Here is a 17,959-nt window from a genome sequence, read left to right on the forward strand (position 1 = left end):
CACAGCAAGTGATGTTTTGAAGCGCAGCTATTCCAGACCTTGCTGACTCCTGTGTTTGTCAGGGCTGTGACCCAAATTAGCAGTGAAACAAGATGACCATCAGAACGTGTCTAATTGCCCGTGGACTCTATAACACACGGCACTTGACAAACAGAGCAGTGATAAAGGTGAACAGTGAGTCACTGCTGTCTGTTTCAGCTCTCTCTCTCTCCATCTGCCTCGCAGAGAACCACTCGGCCCCGCCGGACGTGACGGGATACTCGTCGGACTCGTCCCACTCCCACACTGAGCGTCACCACATGGCCAATATGGGAACCATTGCCAGGAACACGCAGAAATACGGCAACGCGGAGCGCATGGAGACAGGCGATGGTAGGAGTCACCGCCAACGTCACACCTTTAGCCAGCTCCCAGCTGGAGCCTCTGAATAAAAATACTGGAGACCGTCTGATAAAAATAGCAACTCTTTAATCAGGAAGTGAGCTCAAATTGGACCAGTGCCTCAGAGAACTGGCCAATTACACGGTTTGTGTTGATGTCAGTCCCCTGGAAGAACAGATTGGACTTTTTTACCATTTATTTTTCTAAGCAGAGCTGACAGAGCACCTTTGTTGTTCTTTCTTCAGCATGTTTCACAATCACACAGTCACAGTTAGAGAGCTGAGAGCTCCTCAGAATAATCACAGTCTGTGGTCCACTTAGCAGAGCCTTGTGCCAAAAATACAGAGTTGCTAATTCAGTGCCTTAAAGGGAAACCAATCTGCAAATTTCCATCTTCATACATTTATTATTGGCTTGTACTTGATTAGTATTTTATTATTTACAGTCCAAATTAATCCATATTTATCATGTACCAGGCTCTTGGTGCAGTACCTAAGTTCATCTTCTGTCAGAAACAACCTGCTTTAGCTCCTCCCTCTTTAAGCCAGTTTTCCTCAGACCCGTGTGCTCGAGATGACCATATAAGGGATATTCTCACATGACATCATACAGAGCCAGGAGTCTAAAAAACTGTTGAAATGCAATGTTTAGACTGTAGATTGTATAAAACGTGGACGTTGCAGTGCTTCAAGCCTGCATTCTGTTTAGTGGACCCAGAGGGGGGATGCCTTCAAGTCCAAAAGTACCATATTTCACTAACCTTGAACTAATGGTTTACATTGGCTACATACATCATTTATATACAGTGTGTGGTTTAAAACATTCTGAAGCTTGAACTGTTTGCTTACAGGACTGACAAATTCTTTATTTCTCTCTAATATATAAAAGAAAGTCAGAAGAGAAGCAGGATCGTTCATTCAGTATTTGTCCAGGGTTTACATCACAGGCAGTATTTTAGTCTCAGTCTTTGCAACACGTCGTGTAACACTGAAGGTTTATTATAGTTATCATGATCGTCTTGAAAGCTATTCAGGTCACCACTTTCCTTTTTGTCCGGGGCTTTTGCAGGTGTTCCGGTCAGCAGTCGCGTGTCGGCTAAGATCCAGCAGCTGGTGAACACGCTGAAGCAGCCTCGCAGACCTCCACTACGAGAGTTCTTTGTTGATGACTTTGATGAGCTTTTAGAAGGTAAAAAAAGGTCTTTCTGTTCATTTTAAAAAATTATCCCCAAGTGATTTATTTAATAAATCTCTTTAATAAACACGTAATGAGGTCATAGCCGAAGCTTTGCTACAGGTCAGTGTGCAAAATCAGCCTTTTTCAAAGAAACACAGCTGAGGTGTTAAGTGGCATTCATGGATGCAAATAAATGAACTGTGAATGTTAATTTTGCAGGTCTCAAGACATTTTGGAAAAAAGGGTTTCTGTTAAGTTGAAGCTGAGAGATGCAGAAAAGAACACGCTGACAGTTGGTCAGCTTGCAAATAAGTTTGTTTGCGTGTGATTACAGAACAGCAGTAGTTACAGCATCTTTCTAACAGCTGAACATCTTGTAAGCTGGTTACGTCCCAGAAATTGCAGTTCCTTCAATGACCACTCGAGGCAGGATCCATGTGGGAGTAAATTCCCATATGCTCCCATGTTAAAAACATTACAGCAGAAATAAACCTGTTGGCAGCTGACAATAAGAAACAACTTTAGTCAGTGTAGCTAATTTTCTCCTTCATAAAAATTGCATGGGGCTGAAAATGTTTTTAAACGAACCTATTTAAATTTTATTAGCACTTAAAGTTATGCAGTATTATAGGCGTGGCCACATTGATTTTTGCAGAACAGTGTGCCCTCAGGCAGGTTTGTGCTGGTCCTGTGTGGTTCATAGCACTAACATAACATGTAATATGTTTCAAACTCATAACATGTGGTAAGCAAAGTTCTTCTCTTAGTATCTTATTCCATCAACCCCAACTGGTCGTGGCAAATAGCGGCCCGTCCCTGAGCATGGTTCTGCCAGAGGTTTCATCCTGTTAAAAGGGAGTTTATCCTTCCCAGTGTCGCCAAGTGCATGCTCAAACAGGGATGTGCTCTTCTCTCTATTATTGTAGGGTCTCTACCTTACCTCTACAATATAAAGACCCTAGGTAAACAAGTTTGCTAGCCTTAGCACTCCAGCCTTTTATGGTCCACTCTGACTCCAGAAATATCAAGTAGTGAACAGACATTAGTCTGAATTTTGACGCTTCCAAACAGTCACAGTGGCTACCATAAACTTTAATGTGCAGATCAATAATCACCTGCTACCCTTTAAAAAGCTCTTTCTTTGAATTAGTTCATGACAGTTAAAGAACTTACAGAATTTTAAAAAAAATGGGAAATGCAGTCAGATTTTTAGTTTTAGTTAATAATAATGAATAATGAATAAAATAATACAGGATGATGCTGGGCAGTGGTAACCAATGTGACCAAAATCTTCATCGATGCTGAGAACAACACTCACATCCATGTAAAGAACTGTCTTCATGTGGTCACTCCAAGTCATGGGAAAGGTTCATATAGAGCACAGATGTGTTGTTAAAGGGTTCAAATTGTAAACGTACTGAAATATTTCCTGCTCTTTGCTCGCCTCTCTGCATCTGGGAGGGTTTTCTCTCTGTTTCTTCGACTCTCTGGGAAACTCATACTTTTGTCCAGTTTTGTGGTCTTTTAAATCATATCCTGGAGTCATTTTACAGTGTGTTGTAAACATGTGTGTTATAATCATACAACAACATTTTGAGCTTGGGATTGATGTAGCGGTTAAGACTTCCAATTGACTCTAATTCTATTTTTTATGGCACTGGCTTAAGATTGAATCCAGTCAAATCCCTCCCCACTGCTGCCTTGCTCTCAGCCTCTCTGCAGTCTGAACTCAATATTAAAAGAGAACCAGCTCTCCACTCACAAATTATTCACGTTCCCCTCAGTACATCTGTGTTCATAAAAGTTTTTTATGTGTTTTTTTTCACGGCCACACTTGAAATCAAATAAACAGTAAAAGTTTGTGAGCTGTGCACTCATGAAACTCTCGGCCTCATCCTGTTACAGTCCAGCAACCCGACCCTAACCAGCCTCGGCCGGAGGGGGCGGAGATGATGCCAGTGCGAGGAGAGCCGCTGGGGGTGGTCACTAACTGGCCTCCTTCTCTGGAGGCGGCTCTCCAACGCTGGGGAACCATCTCCCCAAAAGCCCCCTGCCTCACCAGCCTGGACACAGCAGGGAAGCCCCTCTATGTGCTCACATATGGTAACCACACACTTACTGCTCACTCATTCATGTCCACCAGAGCTACAGTTAGATAAATGTTTTGCTAGTTCAAGAATTTAAAAATGCACAGACATGCATGCATGCTGTTTAGGCTGAATATGATTAACAGCATCTGCTCTACACCAGGGGTGGTGTACAGCCGGCCGTATGTTGCAACACTCCTGGTCTTGACATTTATAATTCTTAACTTGTTTGATCTGCTGCTCACTACAAACAAGAACAAGCATTAAATTTGGACTATTAACTGTATTATCATAACTTTTCCAGCTCTTCCTGCTGATAAAAACCTCTCTTATGGCTATTCATCTTTCTTTGTCACAGCAGCTTTGTCACAGTTAAATATGTGACTTCTTCACAATGACTGAAAGGGGAGTTTAACTGGTCTGGCCTGCTTAAGATCAAAGTGGGCTGTATGTGACCCGCAATGTAAAATGAATTTGACACCCCGGCTCTAGACGCTGACTGGAGTGGCCCTGCTGTCAGACCAGTAAATACATTTGGGGTTATTTGGCGTCTGTTCTTGTTTGGTTACGGTTAATTTACCATTTGTCAACTTGTCAACAACTCCAGTGACACCTTAACCCCATTCACACATACAGAGGGTGATAGACTGAAGTCTGCTGACAGAGAGAAGCTAGTGCAACCAGAAATCGGTGAAAATACTCAAAGGGACCTAAATATGCTTAAATAAACTAAATATAATATTTTAATTTTATTATTTTAATCTCTGAAACAAACTGCATCAAAGTGAAGTTGTTATTAAACCACTGCTTCACTTTTTTACTAAAGAGAAGAGGAGTGTGTCATGCAGGAAAGTGGGTGGAACAACAAAAGATAAAACATCCACAGAAGCATCTGTTGGTTTTGTTGCCCCCCTTTGTGTTCCTAGTCTCCCTGCCCTCTGTGTCCCCCTGTCTCTGGCGTCATTTGTCAGTGATGGTTATTTATCTTTTTGGTTACTTTGAAGGTTTCTTCACTTCCTGCTCAGTATCCCGCCCACCCTCATTAGTTTCACCTGGTCTCCTTTTCAATCAGCACCTGTTGTGTGTATATACAGTGCCCTCTTTCCTCTTTTCTTTATGAGATCATTTGTTTGCCCTCTGTTGGTCTGCCTCTTCATGAGGAATCATGAAGAGGCATCTTTCCTCTTTTAAGATTACTCTTAAAAGAGGAATCTTTTAAGAGTCATGTTGGGTTTTTGATTTAAATTGTTTGATTTCTTTTTGTTTTGATTTTTGTCCAATAAAGTTGTGCTTTTTGTTGTTTTGTTTTTGTGTGTTTTTTTCCCGCCTCCATCTTTTGGTCGACTTTTTAGCAAAAAATGGGACCAAAAGGGACAAAAAAGTTTGAACTCTTCTGTTACAGCTCTCATAGCAAAATAAATCCCCCTAAAATCAATATAGTAATATATATATAATATATATTAAAATACATCAGAACAGACACATCTTAAGTACTAATTAAAAATGAATACTTCTGTCCATGACTCTCTGTTATAAAGCTCTTTTATTGCTTGCTCAAGTGCCTGTCCTTTCTTTTCAGTTTTTCATTCATTTTTTGTATTAATTAAACAACATCATGTGTCCTTTTTTCCTAATTGGCACCTGGTCATCACAACATTGAGAACCTCTGATGTAGAATATAATGAGACACTCCCTGAGACTAACACATATAATGACCAGACCGGGCCATTAAAACCAGCAGCCTAATGATCCTGTGGGTCCTGCTGTGAACTGGGCTTCTCCTCGATGCTTGATCGGATTGGGATCTGGGGATTTTCTTAGGACCCGGGACCTCGACACCTTGAAAGCTTTTTTTTTGCTGTTTCTCAAGTCGTTCCTGACCAATTTTTCATTGTATTTGCAGCTTCTGTAACAGCATATGACAAGGCCGCACAGGGAAATCAAATTATGCAAAAGAAGTAGCAGCATTTTTTTAATATTCTATTTTTAATAAACTCAGAGCTGAAAGTGTGCAGGAATGTGCCCTCCCCCCACCATTTTTACATGATTTCCTCTTTCCTGTGCACCCGTCCACCAACTGTGCATTAGACACTCGCTTTTAAGTATAATCCATCCATTCTCCAGACGTCAGTAGTGACCTCTCCTGACTGCTGAAAGCTCTTAAATGTCATCACTTCAGACAGTTTTTTTTCCTCTCTTATCGACTGAATTGCCTCAAAATAGAAGTGCAAGAACACACAAACACAATCTCAGTCTCTCTCCCTCCCCCTCTCTCAATCGCACCCTCATATCCTGTGTCCCGCTCCCTGCAGGGAAGCTGTGGTCTCGCAGCATCAAGCTTGCCTACAACATCCTCCACAAACTGGGCAGCAAGCAGGAGCCCATGGTGCGACCGGGCGATCGGGTGAGTCACACTCGCCCACCACCGCAGCTCTCACTTTTCACTTTTTTCTTTTTGTTTGTGCTCACTTCACTCCAACCCCTTTGATACTTTATTCAGCCAAGTTAGCTTTTTTTTAAAAAAATCTATTAAAACAGATAATTATATATTTGCTGGTATATTGATGATGATATGCAGTTTTTATTATTTATTTGACCAAAAAATGTCTCCATAATAAAGCTCCTGTTGTATTCTCTTGAGAATGAAGGGGATACTTCACTGAGATATTGATACCACTGTAATATCTGTAAGCAAAGTATTGAGCTGCAGTCTGCAGCTTAGCACAGAGCGCAGAAGCAAATCTAGCCTGGCTCTGTTCAGCACAAAGAAAAAGCTTTTAAACCTGCACTTAAGGTGCTTTTGACCTCCTGTAGGTTTCTGTTCTGTTCAGAAAAATACATTTGCTGGAATAGCAGTAAAAGATTGCAATGCACAAGAAGTACATCACCACATGCTTACAATTCCAGTTTGTCCGCTTTGCATATGCAGCTGTTGCATATGCAAAGCGGACAGACCACCAGTGCCAGTTTCAATAAATGGGAGGTGCTCAAGCAGTGGAAATGACACCAAAGCAACGTGAGGCTGTTATCAACTTTTCATTAAAAAAAAAAAAGCAGTACCAACAGCTCTCTGTCTGTAGAGTGGAACAGAAAATCCTCTAGAAAAAGTTGGGAGATCTGACACTGCTGTCGGGGTTAATGGAGCACATGTCACTGTGTGGCTAGCTTGCTGCTCTTCTTTACTTTCATTGAGTCGTTCCTGGGGAGATTTTTATTAGGAAAAGCACAGTGATAAAAAAATATGTGCAGCATAAATGTGAGAAACAGCAGCAGGATGCATAATACAGAAATGTGTGTGCTGTTCAGCTGTGGCAAAAAGAAGAGCTGTTGTTAAGTTTATGATAGAGAACAGAAGGAATGATTTCTTAAAGTGTTCTTAAATAAAAGGAGTATTGATCCCCCGCACTGAAGTCTATCATAGCCTCAGTTCAGCCTTCCACAGTGCGGGAAGATCAACTGATTTCAGTGCCAGGCCACGTCAGTTGAAATTCTTCTACATCTTTTTAAGCAGCTGTAGACCTCCTACAGTTGCTGTGCATTTGAAAGCTCCTCCTGTTCACACAGTTTCTGACTTAATCAGTGTCATAACTACTCTCACCGATGGCCGATCTGCTCTGTGCTGCGGTCTTGGATCAACCTCCACCCTTAACTGCTCTCAGATAGTTGAGCACACCAGCTCTGCCTGCCTGTCACAGTTTATACTGGGCCTCTTCTCTGTTCATTTAAAAGGAGCTGCACACAGTGTTTTTTGCCAGATGTAGCCACGATCACTTTTTCTTGTAACCTAATGATTATTAAACTCACGCACACGCCCAGTGTTGGTGATGTTATCCTCACCGTCACGTTTCAGTGGTGGACATAATGATCTTCCCGACTACTGCTCTGGATTCATGTTGAGTGCACAAACACAAGACTGTTATCAATCTCCTCACCCTGCTCTCAGTGAAAAGCAAATAAATACTGAGAGCTGTATATTAGTCATTCTAGCGAATTAACTTGTGCTGAGCATACAGATAAATGTGCTGGTGACTTTACATGAACTTGCGTGTTGCTTAGAAACTGACTGAGATTTTCACTCCTTGTGTTGCTTTCTGAGCCTTAGAAAATGATTTCAGTTCTCTGAACCCCAGTGCTGTCTTCTGTCCTTCCCTCCTAGGTGGCGTTGGTGTTTCCGAACAACGACCCAGTGGCCTTCATGGTGGCCTTTTACGGCTGTCTGCTGGCAGAGGTGGTCCCTGTTCCCATAGAGGTGCCCCTAAGTCGCAAGGTACTTCAGAGCACTGCAAATCAGCTGTCTTTAACCGTGGCTGCAGCTCTCTGGTTCCTTTCCTTTACCTTTAAATCTGTTGCTGAAGCTGTTTTGTGCAGGATTAGTCTCTACTGGAGGTTAGGTAATTAGATTTTTCATAAACCTGCTGTGGCCACATCTGTATTTCACCTCGCCCCCCCGGAGCTCCAGACTCCCACTGCGTTTCATTTCAGTCGTGTTTGCACAGAGGCCTTTTCCATACCTCAGACAGTTGATAAAATGTTTTGGATCTTCAGCTGCAGCCTTTTACCAGCAACAAGTATTTCTGAGGAAATAATCATGTCTAAACAGAAAGCAAAAAAATACAGTTGACACACAAGAAATGGGCCCTCCTGCTGTCCCACCGTCACACAGGAAACACACATCAGCTCAGCTACAACTGCTGATCTTTCACCTTCAGTGACCTCAGATTTCAGCAGCTTCTTTTTCGTATGCCACCCTGTATCGTAGTTGTTTCTGCTTTAGTCTCTGCTCACTCTGAGACAAAGCTGCTTGTCTTTGCAGCGCAGTGGCCAGCATAGGGGTTGGCATGGTTACACGGTGATGACTTGCTTAGCAGAAAATGCCTTTTGCTGCATGTCGGTAGCCTCTCTTGAACCCCTTCCCCCCCTCCTGCATTTGTGCTGCAGGATTTTCCATAAAATTTACGTTTGGGCTGCTGAAGCAGTGCAGCAGCAGTGCAGCAAGAGTCACTTCTAAACCAGTGCTGCATGTTCACAAGTGTAACTGCAAGTTCACTGTATACGTGCAAAAACATTAAAGGGCTGTTCTATTCTATTCTGTGTTTCAGTAGAAGTCTTTTACAAACATATAGCTCTGCGTTTACTGTAGTTATGAGATATCTGAACAGCAAAAGCATCAGCTTTATTTTTTTTTAAATTAATTCCATCGTGTTCTGTATCATCCAATAGGATGCCGGCAGCCAACAGATTGGATTCCTGTTGGGCAGCTGTGGCGTTACTGTGGCGCTGACCAGTGATGCCTGCCATAAGGGTCTTCCCAAGAGCGCAACAGGAGAGATCCCACAGTTCAAAGGTGAGGGGGAAAGTCATCAATCATAGCTGAGTTGTAAAGGCGTAATGCGGGGTGGGGGGGGATGGGTGGCTTTGCTAAATGTGAACAATGAGAGAAAAGAAAGGGTGTTCATTCAAAGTGAGCACACTGTCAGAGAAACATCTTGTCACTCTCCAGAGTTTTACTGGCTTAGAAAAAAAAAAGCTCATTTGAATCAGACTGCTGAGTGGCTTTGTATTATTATATAGTTATATAGTTCATCAGTAGATTGTTATTAATAATCTAGATTTACAGAGTAATTAGTAAGCTTGTGTTAGGCTGTCACTGTGTAAAACAAAGCGAGCGTATATGAAAGCAGCTGAAAAGATTGTTTTTCTTTATTTTGAACTTTTTTGCACAGGTGGTTCGATTCTGCCGTCGCAAGTTTTTGTTGTAATTACAATAACAAAATGCTGAGTTCTCCAGCTGTAGCTGTAACTGTCTCTTCACTGCAGCTCGACCATCTTAACTGCAGTTTTTGTTGAAAGAAATGAAAACTCCTTCGTGCTGAATCTCATCATATTTTTATGCTCCAAACCACATTTTACAATCTGCATGCATCTATTTTCAGTCACAAATGTGAGTGAAACTCCCTGCACTACTATCATCGCCTTCCTACACTGTGTTAGTGCCAGTAAGAATCTTCTCTTTCTTTCATTAAACGCTTCCATGGGTGTGAAAATACTAACTGTAAGGGAAAAACTGCTCGTTAGTGAGGACTCTGTTAAGCCATTTTGCTTCTGTGGTTGGTGGAAGCGCTGTCACTGTCAGAGCAGCTGGCCAATCGAATTGCCCGGCATACATGAAAGGTAAAACTAAACAATGGACCAGCCAGTGCAGACGGAGGAGGTGATAACAGGAACTTGGATAAAACATAATCTGACAAAGACTCACAGAAAGCACTTGGACTTGAGTATAAATATTCACAGAGAACAGATAAACACAATCAGGGTCAATCATACAATTACCCACTCCAGTAATGCTACCACCGGGCACACCAATAAAAAAACAAGGGTGTAGCAGCTGAAGTGAAGCCTTGAGTGCACAGGGCAGACAGTTTATCAGCTGAGCTACAGAGAGACCCAGGGCATCCTTGTTGTTTTCTGTGGAAGTTACATTAAGCTCCATGGAGCAGGTGAGGAGGGCAGCAGGTCAGACACAGGAATGCCACACAGCACACAATCTTCTCCAAATACAAGATCCTGTGCAGGCTAAATGCTCCCAGTGTGGTTTTCAACTGTGGGGAGGACTCAAAACCATCAAAGAAACCAAGATGACTTTCAAAATAAAACAGCAATTATCAGCATCGTGACAGTCATATCAGAACTCCTCTGTCTCTCTTCATTACTTATCGTACCTTTTGCTTCTCTCACCCCTGCAGGTTGGCCGAAGCTGCTGTGGTTTGTAACAGAGTCGAAGCACCTGTCCAAACCGCCCAGAGACTGGTTCCCCCACATCAAAGATGCAAATAATGACACTGCTTACATAGAGGTGAGGCTAATACACACACACACACACACACACACACACACACATATATGCAAACACAAAGGCACAATGAAACTGTTGCCTGTGGTCCATCTCACCAACCGCTGGGTTTCTGCTTGTGCTGTTTGTTTGCACTTTGTGCTGATAGGATTAGTGTTACAGACTTACTGCATATGTCTGCATTGACAAATATTTGAATTGTGGTAAACATGTTTGTTTCCTTTCTCTGGTGGAGAGAATAAAATCTGTAGGTGTAAAGGTATGTGTTTACAGCGGGAACCTGTGCCAGACTATTTCTGTCCAGAAGCATCTGCTTCCTGCTGACAATCTCATGTCAGGTTTTGTACTCATAAGGAAATCAAACTTGTGTGAGCTTGAAAGGAGCTGGTAGCCAAGTTTGGATTTTCTCTCACCTTTGGTCAAAGCCAGACTAACTGTTTCTGCAACAGACTGGACATACACTCAGCTGAGACTTTTTCCGTACGACCTTAATTCTTCCATAGATTCAACAAAGTTCTACAAACATTCCTCACAGATTTTAGTCCATATTGACATGATAGCATCACACATTTGCTGCAGATTTGTCAGGTGGTCATAAAACAATAGACAAGATGAGCAATGATGCTGAGGTAGGCTGTGGTGGTTAAATGATGCTTAGCTGGTATTGAGGGCCAAAGATAATGTCCCCCACACCATTACACTACCAGCTGCAGCCTGAAGCATAGATATGAGGCAGGATGGATCCATGTTTTCATGTCCTTTATATTTAATTCTCACCCTACCATCAGAAAGTGACACTCACCAGAAAAGGCAACATGTTTTCTTCTTTTGTGGGCCAAATTTTTGTGAGCGTGTCCAAATTGTAACCTGAGTTTCCTGTTCTTAGCTGACAGGCATGGCCACAGTGTGGCCTTCTGCTGCTGCTGTAGTCCATCTGCTTCCAGGTTCAATGTGTTGTACATTCAGAGATGCTGGAAGCAGTCTGGCCGCACTCCTCTGACCTCTGGCATCAACAAGACATTGCCTCCCAGAGAATTGCTCACTGGATGTTTTCTCTTTCTCTCACTATTCTCTGTGAATCCCAGAGATGTTTCTGTGATCAGCAGTTTCTGAAATACTCAGACCAGCCTGACACCAACAAGCACGCCAGCTTCAGAGTCACTTAAAATTTTCCCCGTTCTGATGCTCAGTTTGAACTGGTTACATATTAATGTTAACAAGCAGCTGAACAGGTGTACTGAGTGAACAGTCAGTTTAGTGGTTAGGTGGGAGTAGCTATGGTAATTTTCTTTTTTCAACGCATACCCTGCTTTATCATCTGTTTACATGTGACCATGAGTCAAAGGCTCGCCTCCTGCTGGTCAAAGGAAGGAATGCAGGTTTCATATTTTAAATGCCCACCTTTCTTTCAAGACTAGCTTTTAGAAAGAATCTGATTTCTAGGCTTGGATTGAAATGGGTGTGCTATTTCTATAGTGTTTTTCTCAACATGTTTTACATTAAATAAATAATAAACGTGAGAAAACAGGTTATATATGAAACATTAATGTGACCTACTCCAGTTGCTGCATGTAGCTGCAGACATAAAAGTGGTGTCTGTCTGCGTATGTAGGCCAGAAAGCGATAAAGCACACTTCCAGCCTGTCAAATATTAGCATGTGGTATTTTATATTGTTTTTAAAATGAGTGTTTTTGCAATTATCTCGATTTTTATGAACTAAAAACAAAGGAATAAATAATCAGCAACATTTATCTTTAGTAATAATCTATTTGCATTTATTTCACAATCAACAAGAGACCCACGAATGTGATTTCTTCAAAGTTGAAATGAGATTGCGTTTTTGTACTGAACGACAGGTACAGCAGGGTTTAGTCTGTCACTTAGAGCGTCCCTCTGCTTTGCTTTCAATGATCCATCTGTTGTTTTCCTCCCAGTATAAAACCTGTAAGGACGGCAGTGTGCTGGGAGTCACTGTGACGAGGATCGCTCTGCTCACACACTGCCAGGCTCTCACTCAGTCCTGCAGCTACACTGAGGGTAAGGGCGCACACACACACACATGCAGACACACATGCAGACACACTGTGCAGTCTCAGGGTTATATATAAGTAATTTAACCCTCTTCTGTCCCATCTCTGCCTGCAGCTGAAACCATAGTGAACGTGCTGGACTTTAAAAAAGACGTGGGTCTGTGGCACGGCATCCTGACGGTAAGATCTGCCTGTAAGAGGTCATAGGTCATGACACTAATTTCCTGTTGGTTTTAGCTGGGAGAAGGGCCGTCACTTTGACCTTTAGTCTTCAGACTATTCCTCTTTAATTTCCACTATTTTTAATTGTCAAGCAAATATTTTTCACAATGAGCGTCCTAATGGAGTCTGAAAAAATCTGAAAAATGATCAGTAAGACTGTATATCAAGAGTTGGCAGTTCGTCTTGTAATCGGAAGGTTGCTGGTTCGAGCCCCGGCTCCGACAGTCTCGGTCGTTGTGTCATTGGGCAAGACACTTCACCCGTTGCCTACTGGTGGTGGTCAGAGGGCCCGGTGGCACCAGTGTCTGGCAGCCTCGCCTCTGTCAGTGCGCCCCAGGGCAGCTGTAGCTACAATGTAGCTTGCCATCACCAGTGTGTGAATGTGTGTGTGAATGGGTGGATGACTGAATGTAGTGTAAAGCGCTTTGGGGTCCATAGAGACTAAGTAAAGCGCTATACAAATACAGGCCATTTACCATATGGAACACGACTATAAACACGGTTGTTATTATGAGATATTTTAAGTATATTAACAAGCCTTTAAGTATAAGTTAACCAGCTTATAGCATCATTGTTAAACTTCCTTTCCTTCTTGTGTAAAATAAACACATATTTGATGAAGCATTGATCAGCGCTTTGGCATCCACCCAGTCCAAACCAAAAACAGTGCACAGTACAAGATGAATAAATCTCTCAGTATGAAATTAATAAGTGTTTTCATTGCTCTGACATCTGGAAGAAGAACTATATTTCAGGGTTGATTAAATACATAAATGATAATTGTGTTTTTAATGTTAATTTTTACACTTTATTAAGTCAAGTCAGTATTTTTAAAACTCACAATTAAGCATGCCGTATATAAAGTGCTGCACAGAAAGCAAGAAAAACAATCAATAAAATTAATAAGAAATAATTACAAGATAAATAAAAGCAAAATTATGAACCACATAAAAACAATTCAGAAGAATAAATTGGGAACAAAGAAGGATGGAAAATTAAAAGTAAGTGATAGGATTCACAGAAAGACAAGTCCATTACATTGATGTAATGGACTTGCGGAGCTCTTTAGCTGTGCTGAAGGAAGGGTTATGGAAGAAAGGAAGAAAAAGGCCAATGACGTGTAGCCGGACATCAGTGACCCTCTGCATTTGTGCAAAAGATCATCAAAGATGACTTTTAACACTTGGTTTTACGTCACCACAGAGAAACGACACCGCCCCCTGGTGTCAGTACACAGGTTAAACGGGTAGAGGCTGTTCTGCTGAGCTCTGTGTAGTATCTTTGGACTATCAGTGCACTGAGTGCTGAAAGTGTTTCCTGCAGCAGCTTGGCCTCTTCTGTTCCCAGTTGCTTCCCAAAAGCAAAAGGATCTCCTCCAGCTGCTGATGAACTCCACTGTCCTTGTTCTGTTCTGCCAAAGTCCAAACTAGTGTTTCCGTCCAAGCAGGTGGACTTGGGTTTAGTCCAACAGTGGGACAGGATCCTTTATCTGCGGGGAAGCGCCTGAATTATATTAATGACCTGCACATTAGTAACCTGGCCAGTGAGCCGGTTAGTAAAGAAAACCAAAGAGTGAAGGGGCCAGAGCAAGATGATTAGCAGTGAATGAAGTTTCAAAATAAGAGCAAGAGAACCAGCCTAAATTGGGTGCAGAGGGTTTTTCTTGCAGACAGATTTGACAAATGTAGAAATGCTAAAATGAATCACTCGGCTGGGACTGATGTAGCTGGCGGGCTGCCCGAGTAAGGTCTTTGTGTGGGAAACACTGAAGCGTCTCATAAGGGATTATACCTGTCTTACCTAATGCACAGATATCTTCCTAGCTTACCTGGTCGACTTCACCTCAGGCTTTCACCCCACGCTCCCCAGCCTCCTGCCCATTTATAATTTATTATCAAATAATACATAAAAAAACAGAAGAATTTTATTCCAAAGATAGTAACATGAAGCCTCACCTGAATATCTTCTTCTGTGTGTGTGTGCAGAGTGTGATGAACATGATGCACGTGATCAGCGTGCCCTACTCGCTGATGAAGGTCAACCCTCTGTCGTGGATCCAGAAAGTCTGCCAGTACAAAGGTCAGGCACACATACTGACACACACACACACCTATCACTCATCTTAGTCAAGTCCCTCCATTCACCTGCCTGTCAAATAGATTAAATGCTAATTTCTCTCTTTTTCTCTGTACGCGCATCTCCTCCTGCAGCCAAGGTGGCCTGTGTGAAGTCCAGAGACATGCACTGGGCTCTGGTGGCCCACAAAGACCAGAAGGACATCAACCTGAGCTCGCTGCGCATGCTGCTGGTGGCCGACGGATCAAACCCCTGTAAGGTCGCGCTCAGCCTTCACAGCCGAACTCTTTCACTAACGGGGGAGTTTAGCGAGGTGTATTCGAGACAGAGAATGTCAGGGAAATGAGAAAAAAAGGAAAACTCTCTCGGGATTTCAGGAAACTGGGTCACTTTACAGGAATAGAGCAGGATGTGTCCGACTGCGCAAACTTGGTACATTAAAAGGTTTTCAGCCTAACATGAGACAAAAATACAACAGCTTGGAACCAGGAAGTGATGTTTGTACCATCCAGACTGATGGTTTGTATCTTTAAGTTCAGTAACTGTTTAACTGGTTTAGCAGTGACCACAGAAAACTTGTTTTTCTGCATTAAGCTGCAGTGACTTGAAACTTGCATCATGTTGCATCATGTTTGGCACGAGGCAGGATTTTCAGGTCATAACATTTATTCTGAGCAGGTGCTGTCTCATGGTGCCTTCAGGTGTGCTCTGACATTAGAGGATCAGCCCCAGGATATCTGGATCTGGTTGGTGATATTTATTTGAAAAAATCAAAAGTTTCTCCCAAAGTTTCTCATTTCAGTGTGATAAGCATTTATGAAACATGAAATTCAAACTTTTCTATCTCTGATGAAACCTTCCTGAAATTCCCCACAAATAATGTAAAAATTTGGAGACAAAACAAAAGCAGGGATGTAGCCTAACTGCTTCTCTAAACAGAGAAGTCGCCTGGACTGACGGGCGATCGAAGGAAAGGTGAAGGAGTGAGAGACACAAGTAAAAAGCTGAAGTCTCATAGTGTGCGTGTGTGTCGGTACACCTTTAATCTTAGCATATCGTAAACATTCAGAAATTGCACAGGTTTGTCTGTCAGTGACAAACATTTTTCATTTGTAGTCAAGCACACAGATGGATGCATGAGAACCACTGTGGACACGTTTCAGTGAGAGTGGACTATTGAAAGCAGTAGTGATAGTTGAAGGGAAATGTTATGTTGATGACACAAAAAGGTGTTGATTTGTTTTTTCAGTTTATCTCTTTTCACAGTTATGGATACACACTTTAATTTTACCATTCATTTATCAAATAGATACAAAACAAACAGCTTTCTGGCAACATTACTGATTTTTAAATGCTCTGACATGGTGGCACATGTTAGCCTAAGTGCGCTGTGATGAAGTCATATTCCTGCCCTAAATAATTACTTCAGTTGATCCCTGCATACAGCTGCCCTCCAATGAGAAAATAAAAAACCCAAAAACAAAATATAAAACCAGCCGTGCGCTGTTACCTGTGCTAATAAAATAGAAGAAAACGTCCAGCACCTGCCCAGAGACGTGGTCATAAAAAGGTTAATCTCATGACTGGCCTGGAACATTTTAAAACTTCAGTACAATCTGGTATGTGTGATTAAAAGCACATACCAGACAGCTCTTTCAATTCCACACGTGTCAGGAGTTTGTGGGAAAGTGGCTCGACACCTGAACTGAAGCTGTTCTGACACTCTGTTATTGTTTCTGTCTGTCAGGGTCCATCTCGTCCTGCGACGCCTTCCTCAACGTCTTTCAGACCAAAGGGCTGAGAACTGAAGTCATCTGTCCCTGCGCCAGCTCCCCTGAGGCCCTGACGGTGGCCATCAGGAGGTACGTAAACGCAACCTCTTTGCCCCACGTTGTGCAGCAGTCTCATATGCATACACCTGGGGAAACACACCTGCAGAGACTCTATGTACAGCTGAAAAACTTTACAAAGCAGTCCAGTTTATTCTCTTTGCAGAATAGATTTCATCACAGGAAGTAACAGAAGGAGCCTACCTGGATCCAGCTTAACATCCGAAGAAGTCTTAAAATATCTGAAATACATATTTACTAATGAAAGTCAGCTTCATTTTGGATGGATATGTCAAGCTTTTGGCTAATAGCTCTGCAGAAATCACTGCGTGTTATGCCTGTCGAGCTGTGTTAACTCTGACAGTTTTCATAGATTCAGCTGAAGAAATGGGAATAAATGATGCGTTTATGCGACAGGCTGCTAGTAGCAAAGTGCCTAAAGATTCAATTTAAAATTGCTAAGTTGTCTTTGATGTGTAGACACAACACTGGTTCATCATTTGAGTTAGGTGTCTGTTTTATGCTAGAACAATCCAAAGGTCAGTGTTTAGTGACTCATGGAAAGAGAACGAAACAGCAGCCACTGTCTAAAGAAACACGTGGAAGCTAAATTGAAATACATGAGGGGTTTGCACAGTAGTGTGCTGTACGGTCTGTCAGTTTGGACAGATGCGAGCTGTGTCAGAGGATCACCGCTGTTTGTGTGTGTCGGGTTGTGTGTTCAGGCCGGTGGAGGACAGCAGCCAGCCTCCAGGTCGGGGCGTCCTGTCCATGCAGGGTCTGAGTTACGGCGTCGTCAGGGTCGACACGGAGGAGCGGCTGTCGGTGCTCACTGTTCAGGATGTGGGGACCGTCACACCCGGAGGTACATCGTTCTGTGTGTGTGTGTGTTGTAAGAGGAAGTGTGGTTGAGCTGGTGTAACTTAGATTTATATCAGGAAAATTACAAATACAGAGTTTTAGTGTCACAAATGTTGACATTTTAATCGTGGAAGCAGGAAGTCGGAGGTAGGATACGTTTAAACAGCAGTATAATGTATCTTGGAGAAGACAAGTGTTTTAAACAGTTTCCTAAAAGTATTGTGAGCTTCACATATGCCTGACTTGGGTTTAGGGAATTTGTGTTTCTACAAAATAAAAGCGGGGATTGTAATCGAAATGTGCAATTCAAGCAAAAATGTGACTGAATGTTGACGTAAGAATCCAGCAAACTTTTCAAACTTCTCTGGTTTTTTGTCCTTTCTAGTTTTCCATCTATTGTAATTTCAGTTCATTAAATCGTAAAATTAGTTTAAGACCCAGCTTCT

At 42.3% G+C, this 17,959-nt stretch overlaps 1 protein-coding gene across 3 annotated transcripts in view; it reads left to right on the plus strand.

Moving 5' to 3' along the window:
- The window catches only part of LOC134634031 (disco-interacting protein 2 homolog C-like), a 74,533-nt gene that overhangs the window by 28,876 nt on the left and 27,698 nt on the right, over positions 1-17,959 (plus strand). For all 3 annotated transcript variants that reach the window (XM_063483054.2, XM_063483055.2, XM_063483056.2), the window contains 13 exons: positions 226-372; positions 1,450-1,569; positions 3,463-3,660; positions 5,957-6,048; positions 7,801-7,911; positions 8,865-8,988; positions 10,388-10,497; positions 12,430-12,532; positions 12,641-12,705; positions 14,733-14,826; positions 14,958-15,077; positions 16,571-16,685; positions 17,378-17,517. In XM_063483054.2, coding sequence (XP_063339124.1) covers positions 226-372; positions 1,450-1,569; positions 3,463-3,660; positions 5,957-6,048; positions 7,801-7,911; positions 8,865-8,988; positions 10,388-10,497; positions 12,430-12,532; positions 12,641-12,705; positions 14,733-14,826; positions 14,958-15,077; positions 16,571-16,685; positions 17,378-17,517 — 1,539 coding nt within the window. The remainder of the gene's footprint in view (positions 1-225; positions 373-1,449; positions 1,570-3,462; positions 3,661-5,956; positions 6,049-7,800; positions 7,912-8,864; positions 8,989-10,387; positions 10,498-12,429; positions 12,533-12,640; positions 12,706-14,732; positions 14,827-14,957; positions 15,078-16,570; positions 16,686-17,377; positions 17,518-17,959) is intronic.

This window comes from Pelmatolapia mariae, linkage group LG9 (genome assembly GCF_036321145.2).
Source record: "Pelmatolapia mariae isolate MD_Pm_ZW linkage group LG9, Pm_UMD_F_2, whole genome shotgun sequence".
NCBI lineage: Eukaryota > Metazoa > Chordata > Actinopteri > Cichliformes > Cichlidae > Pelmatolapia > Pelmatolapia mariae.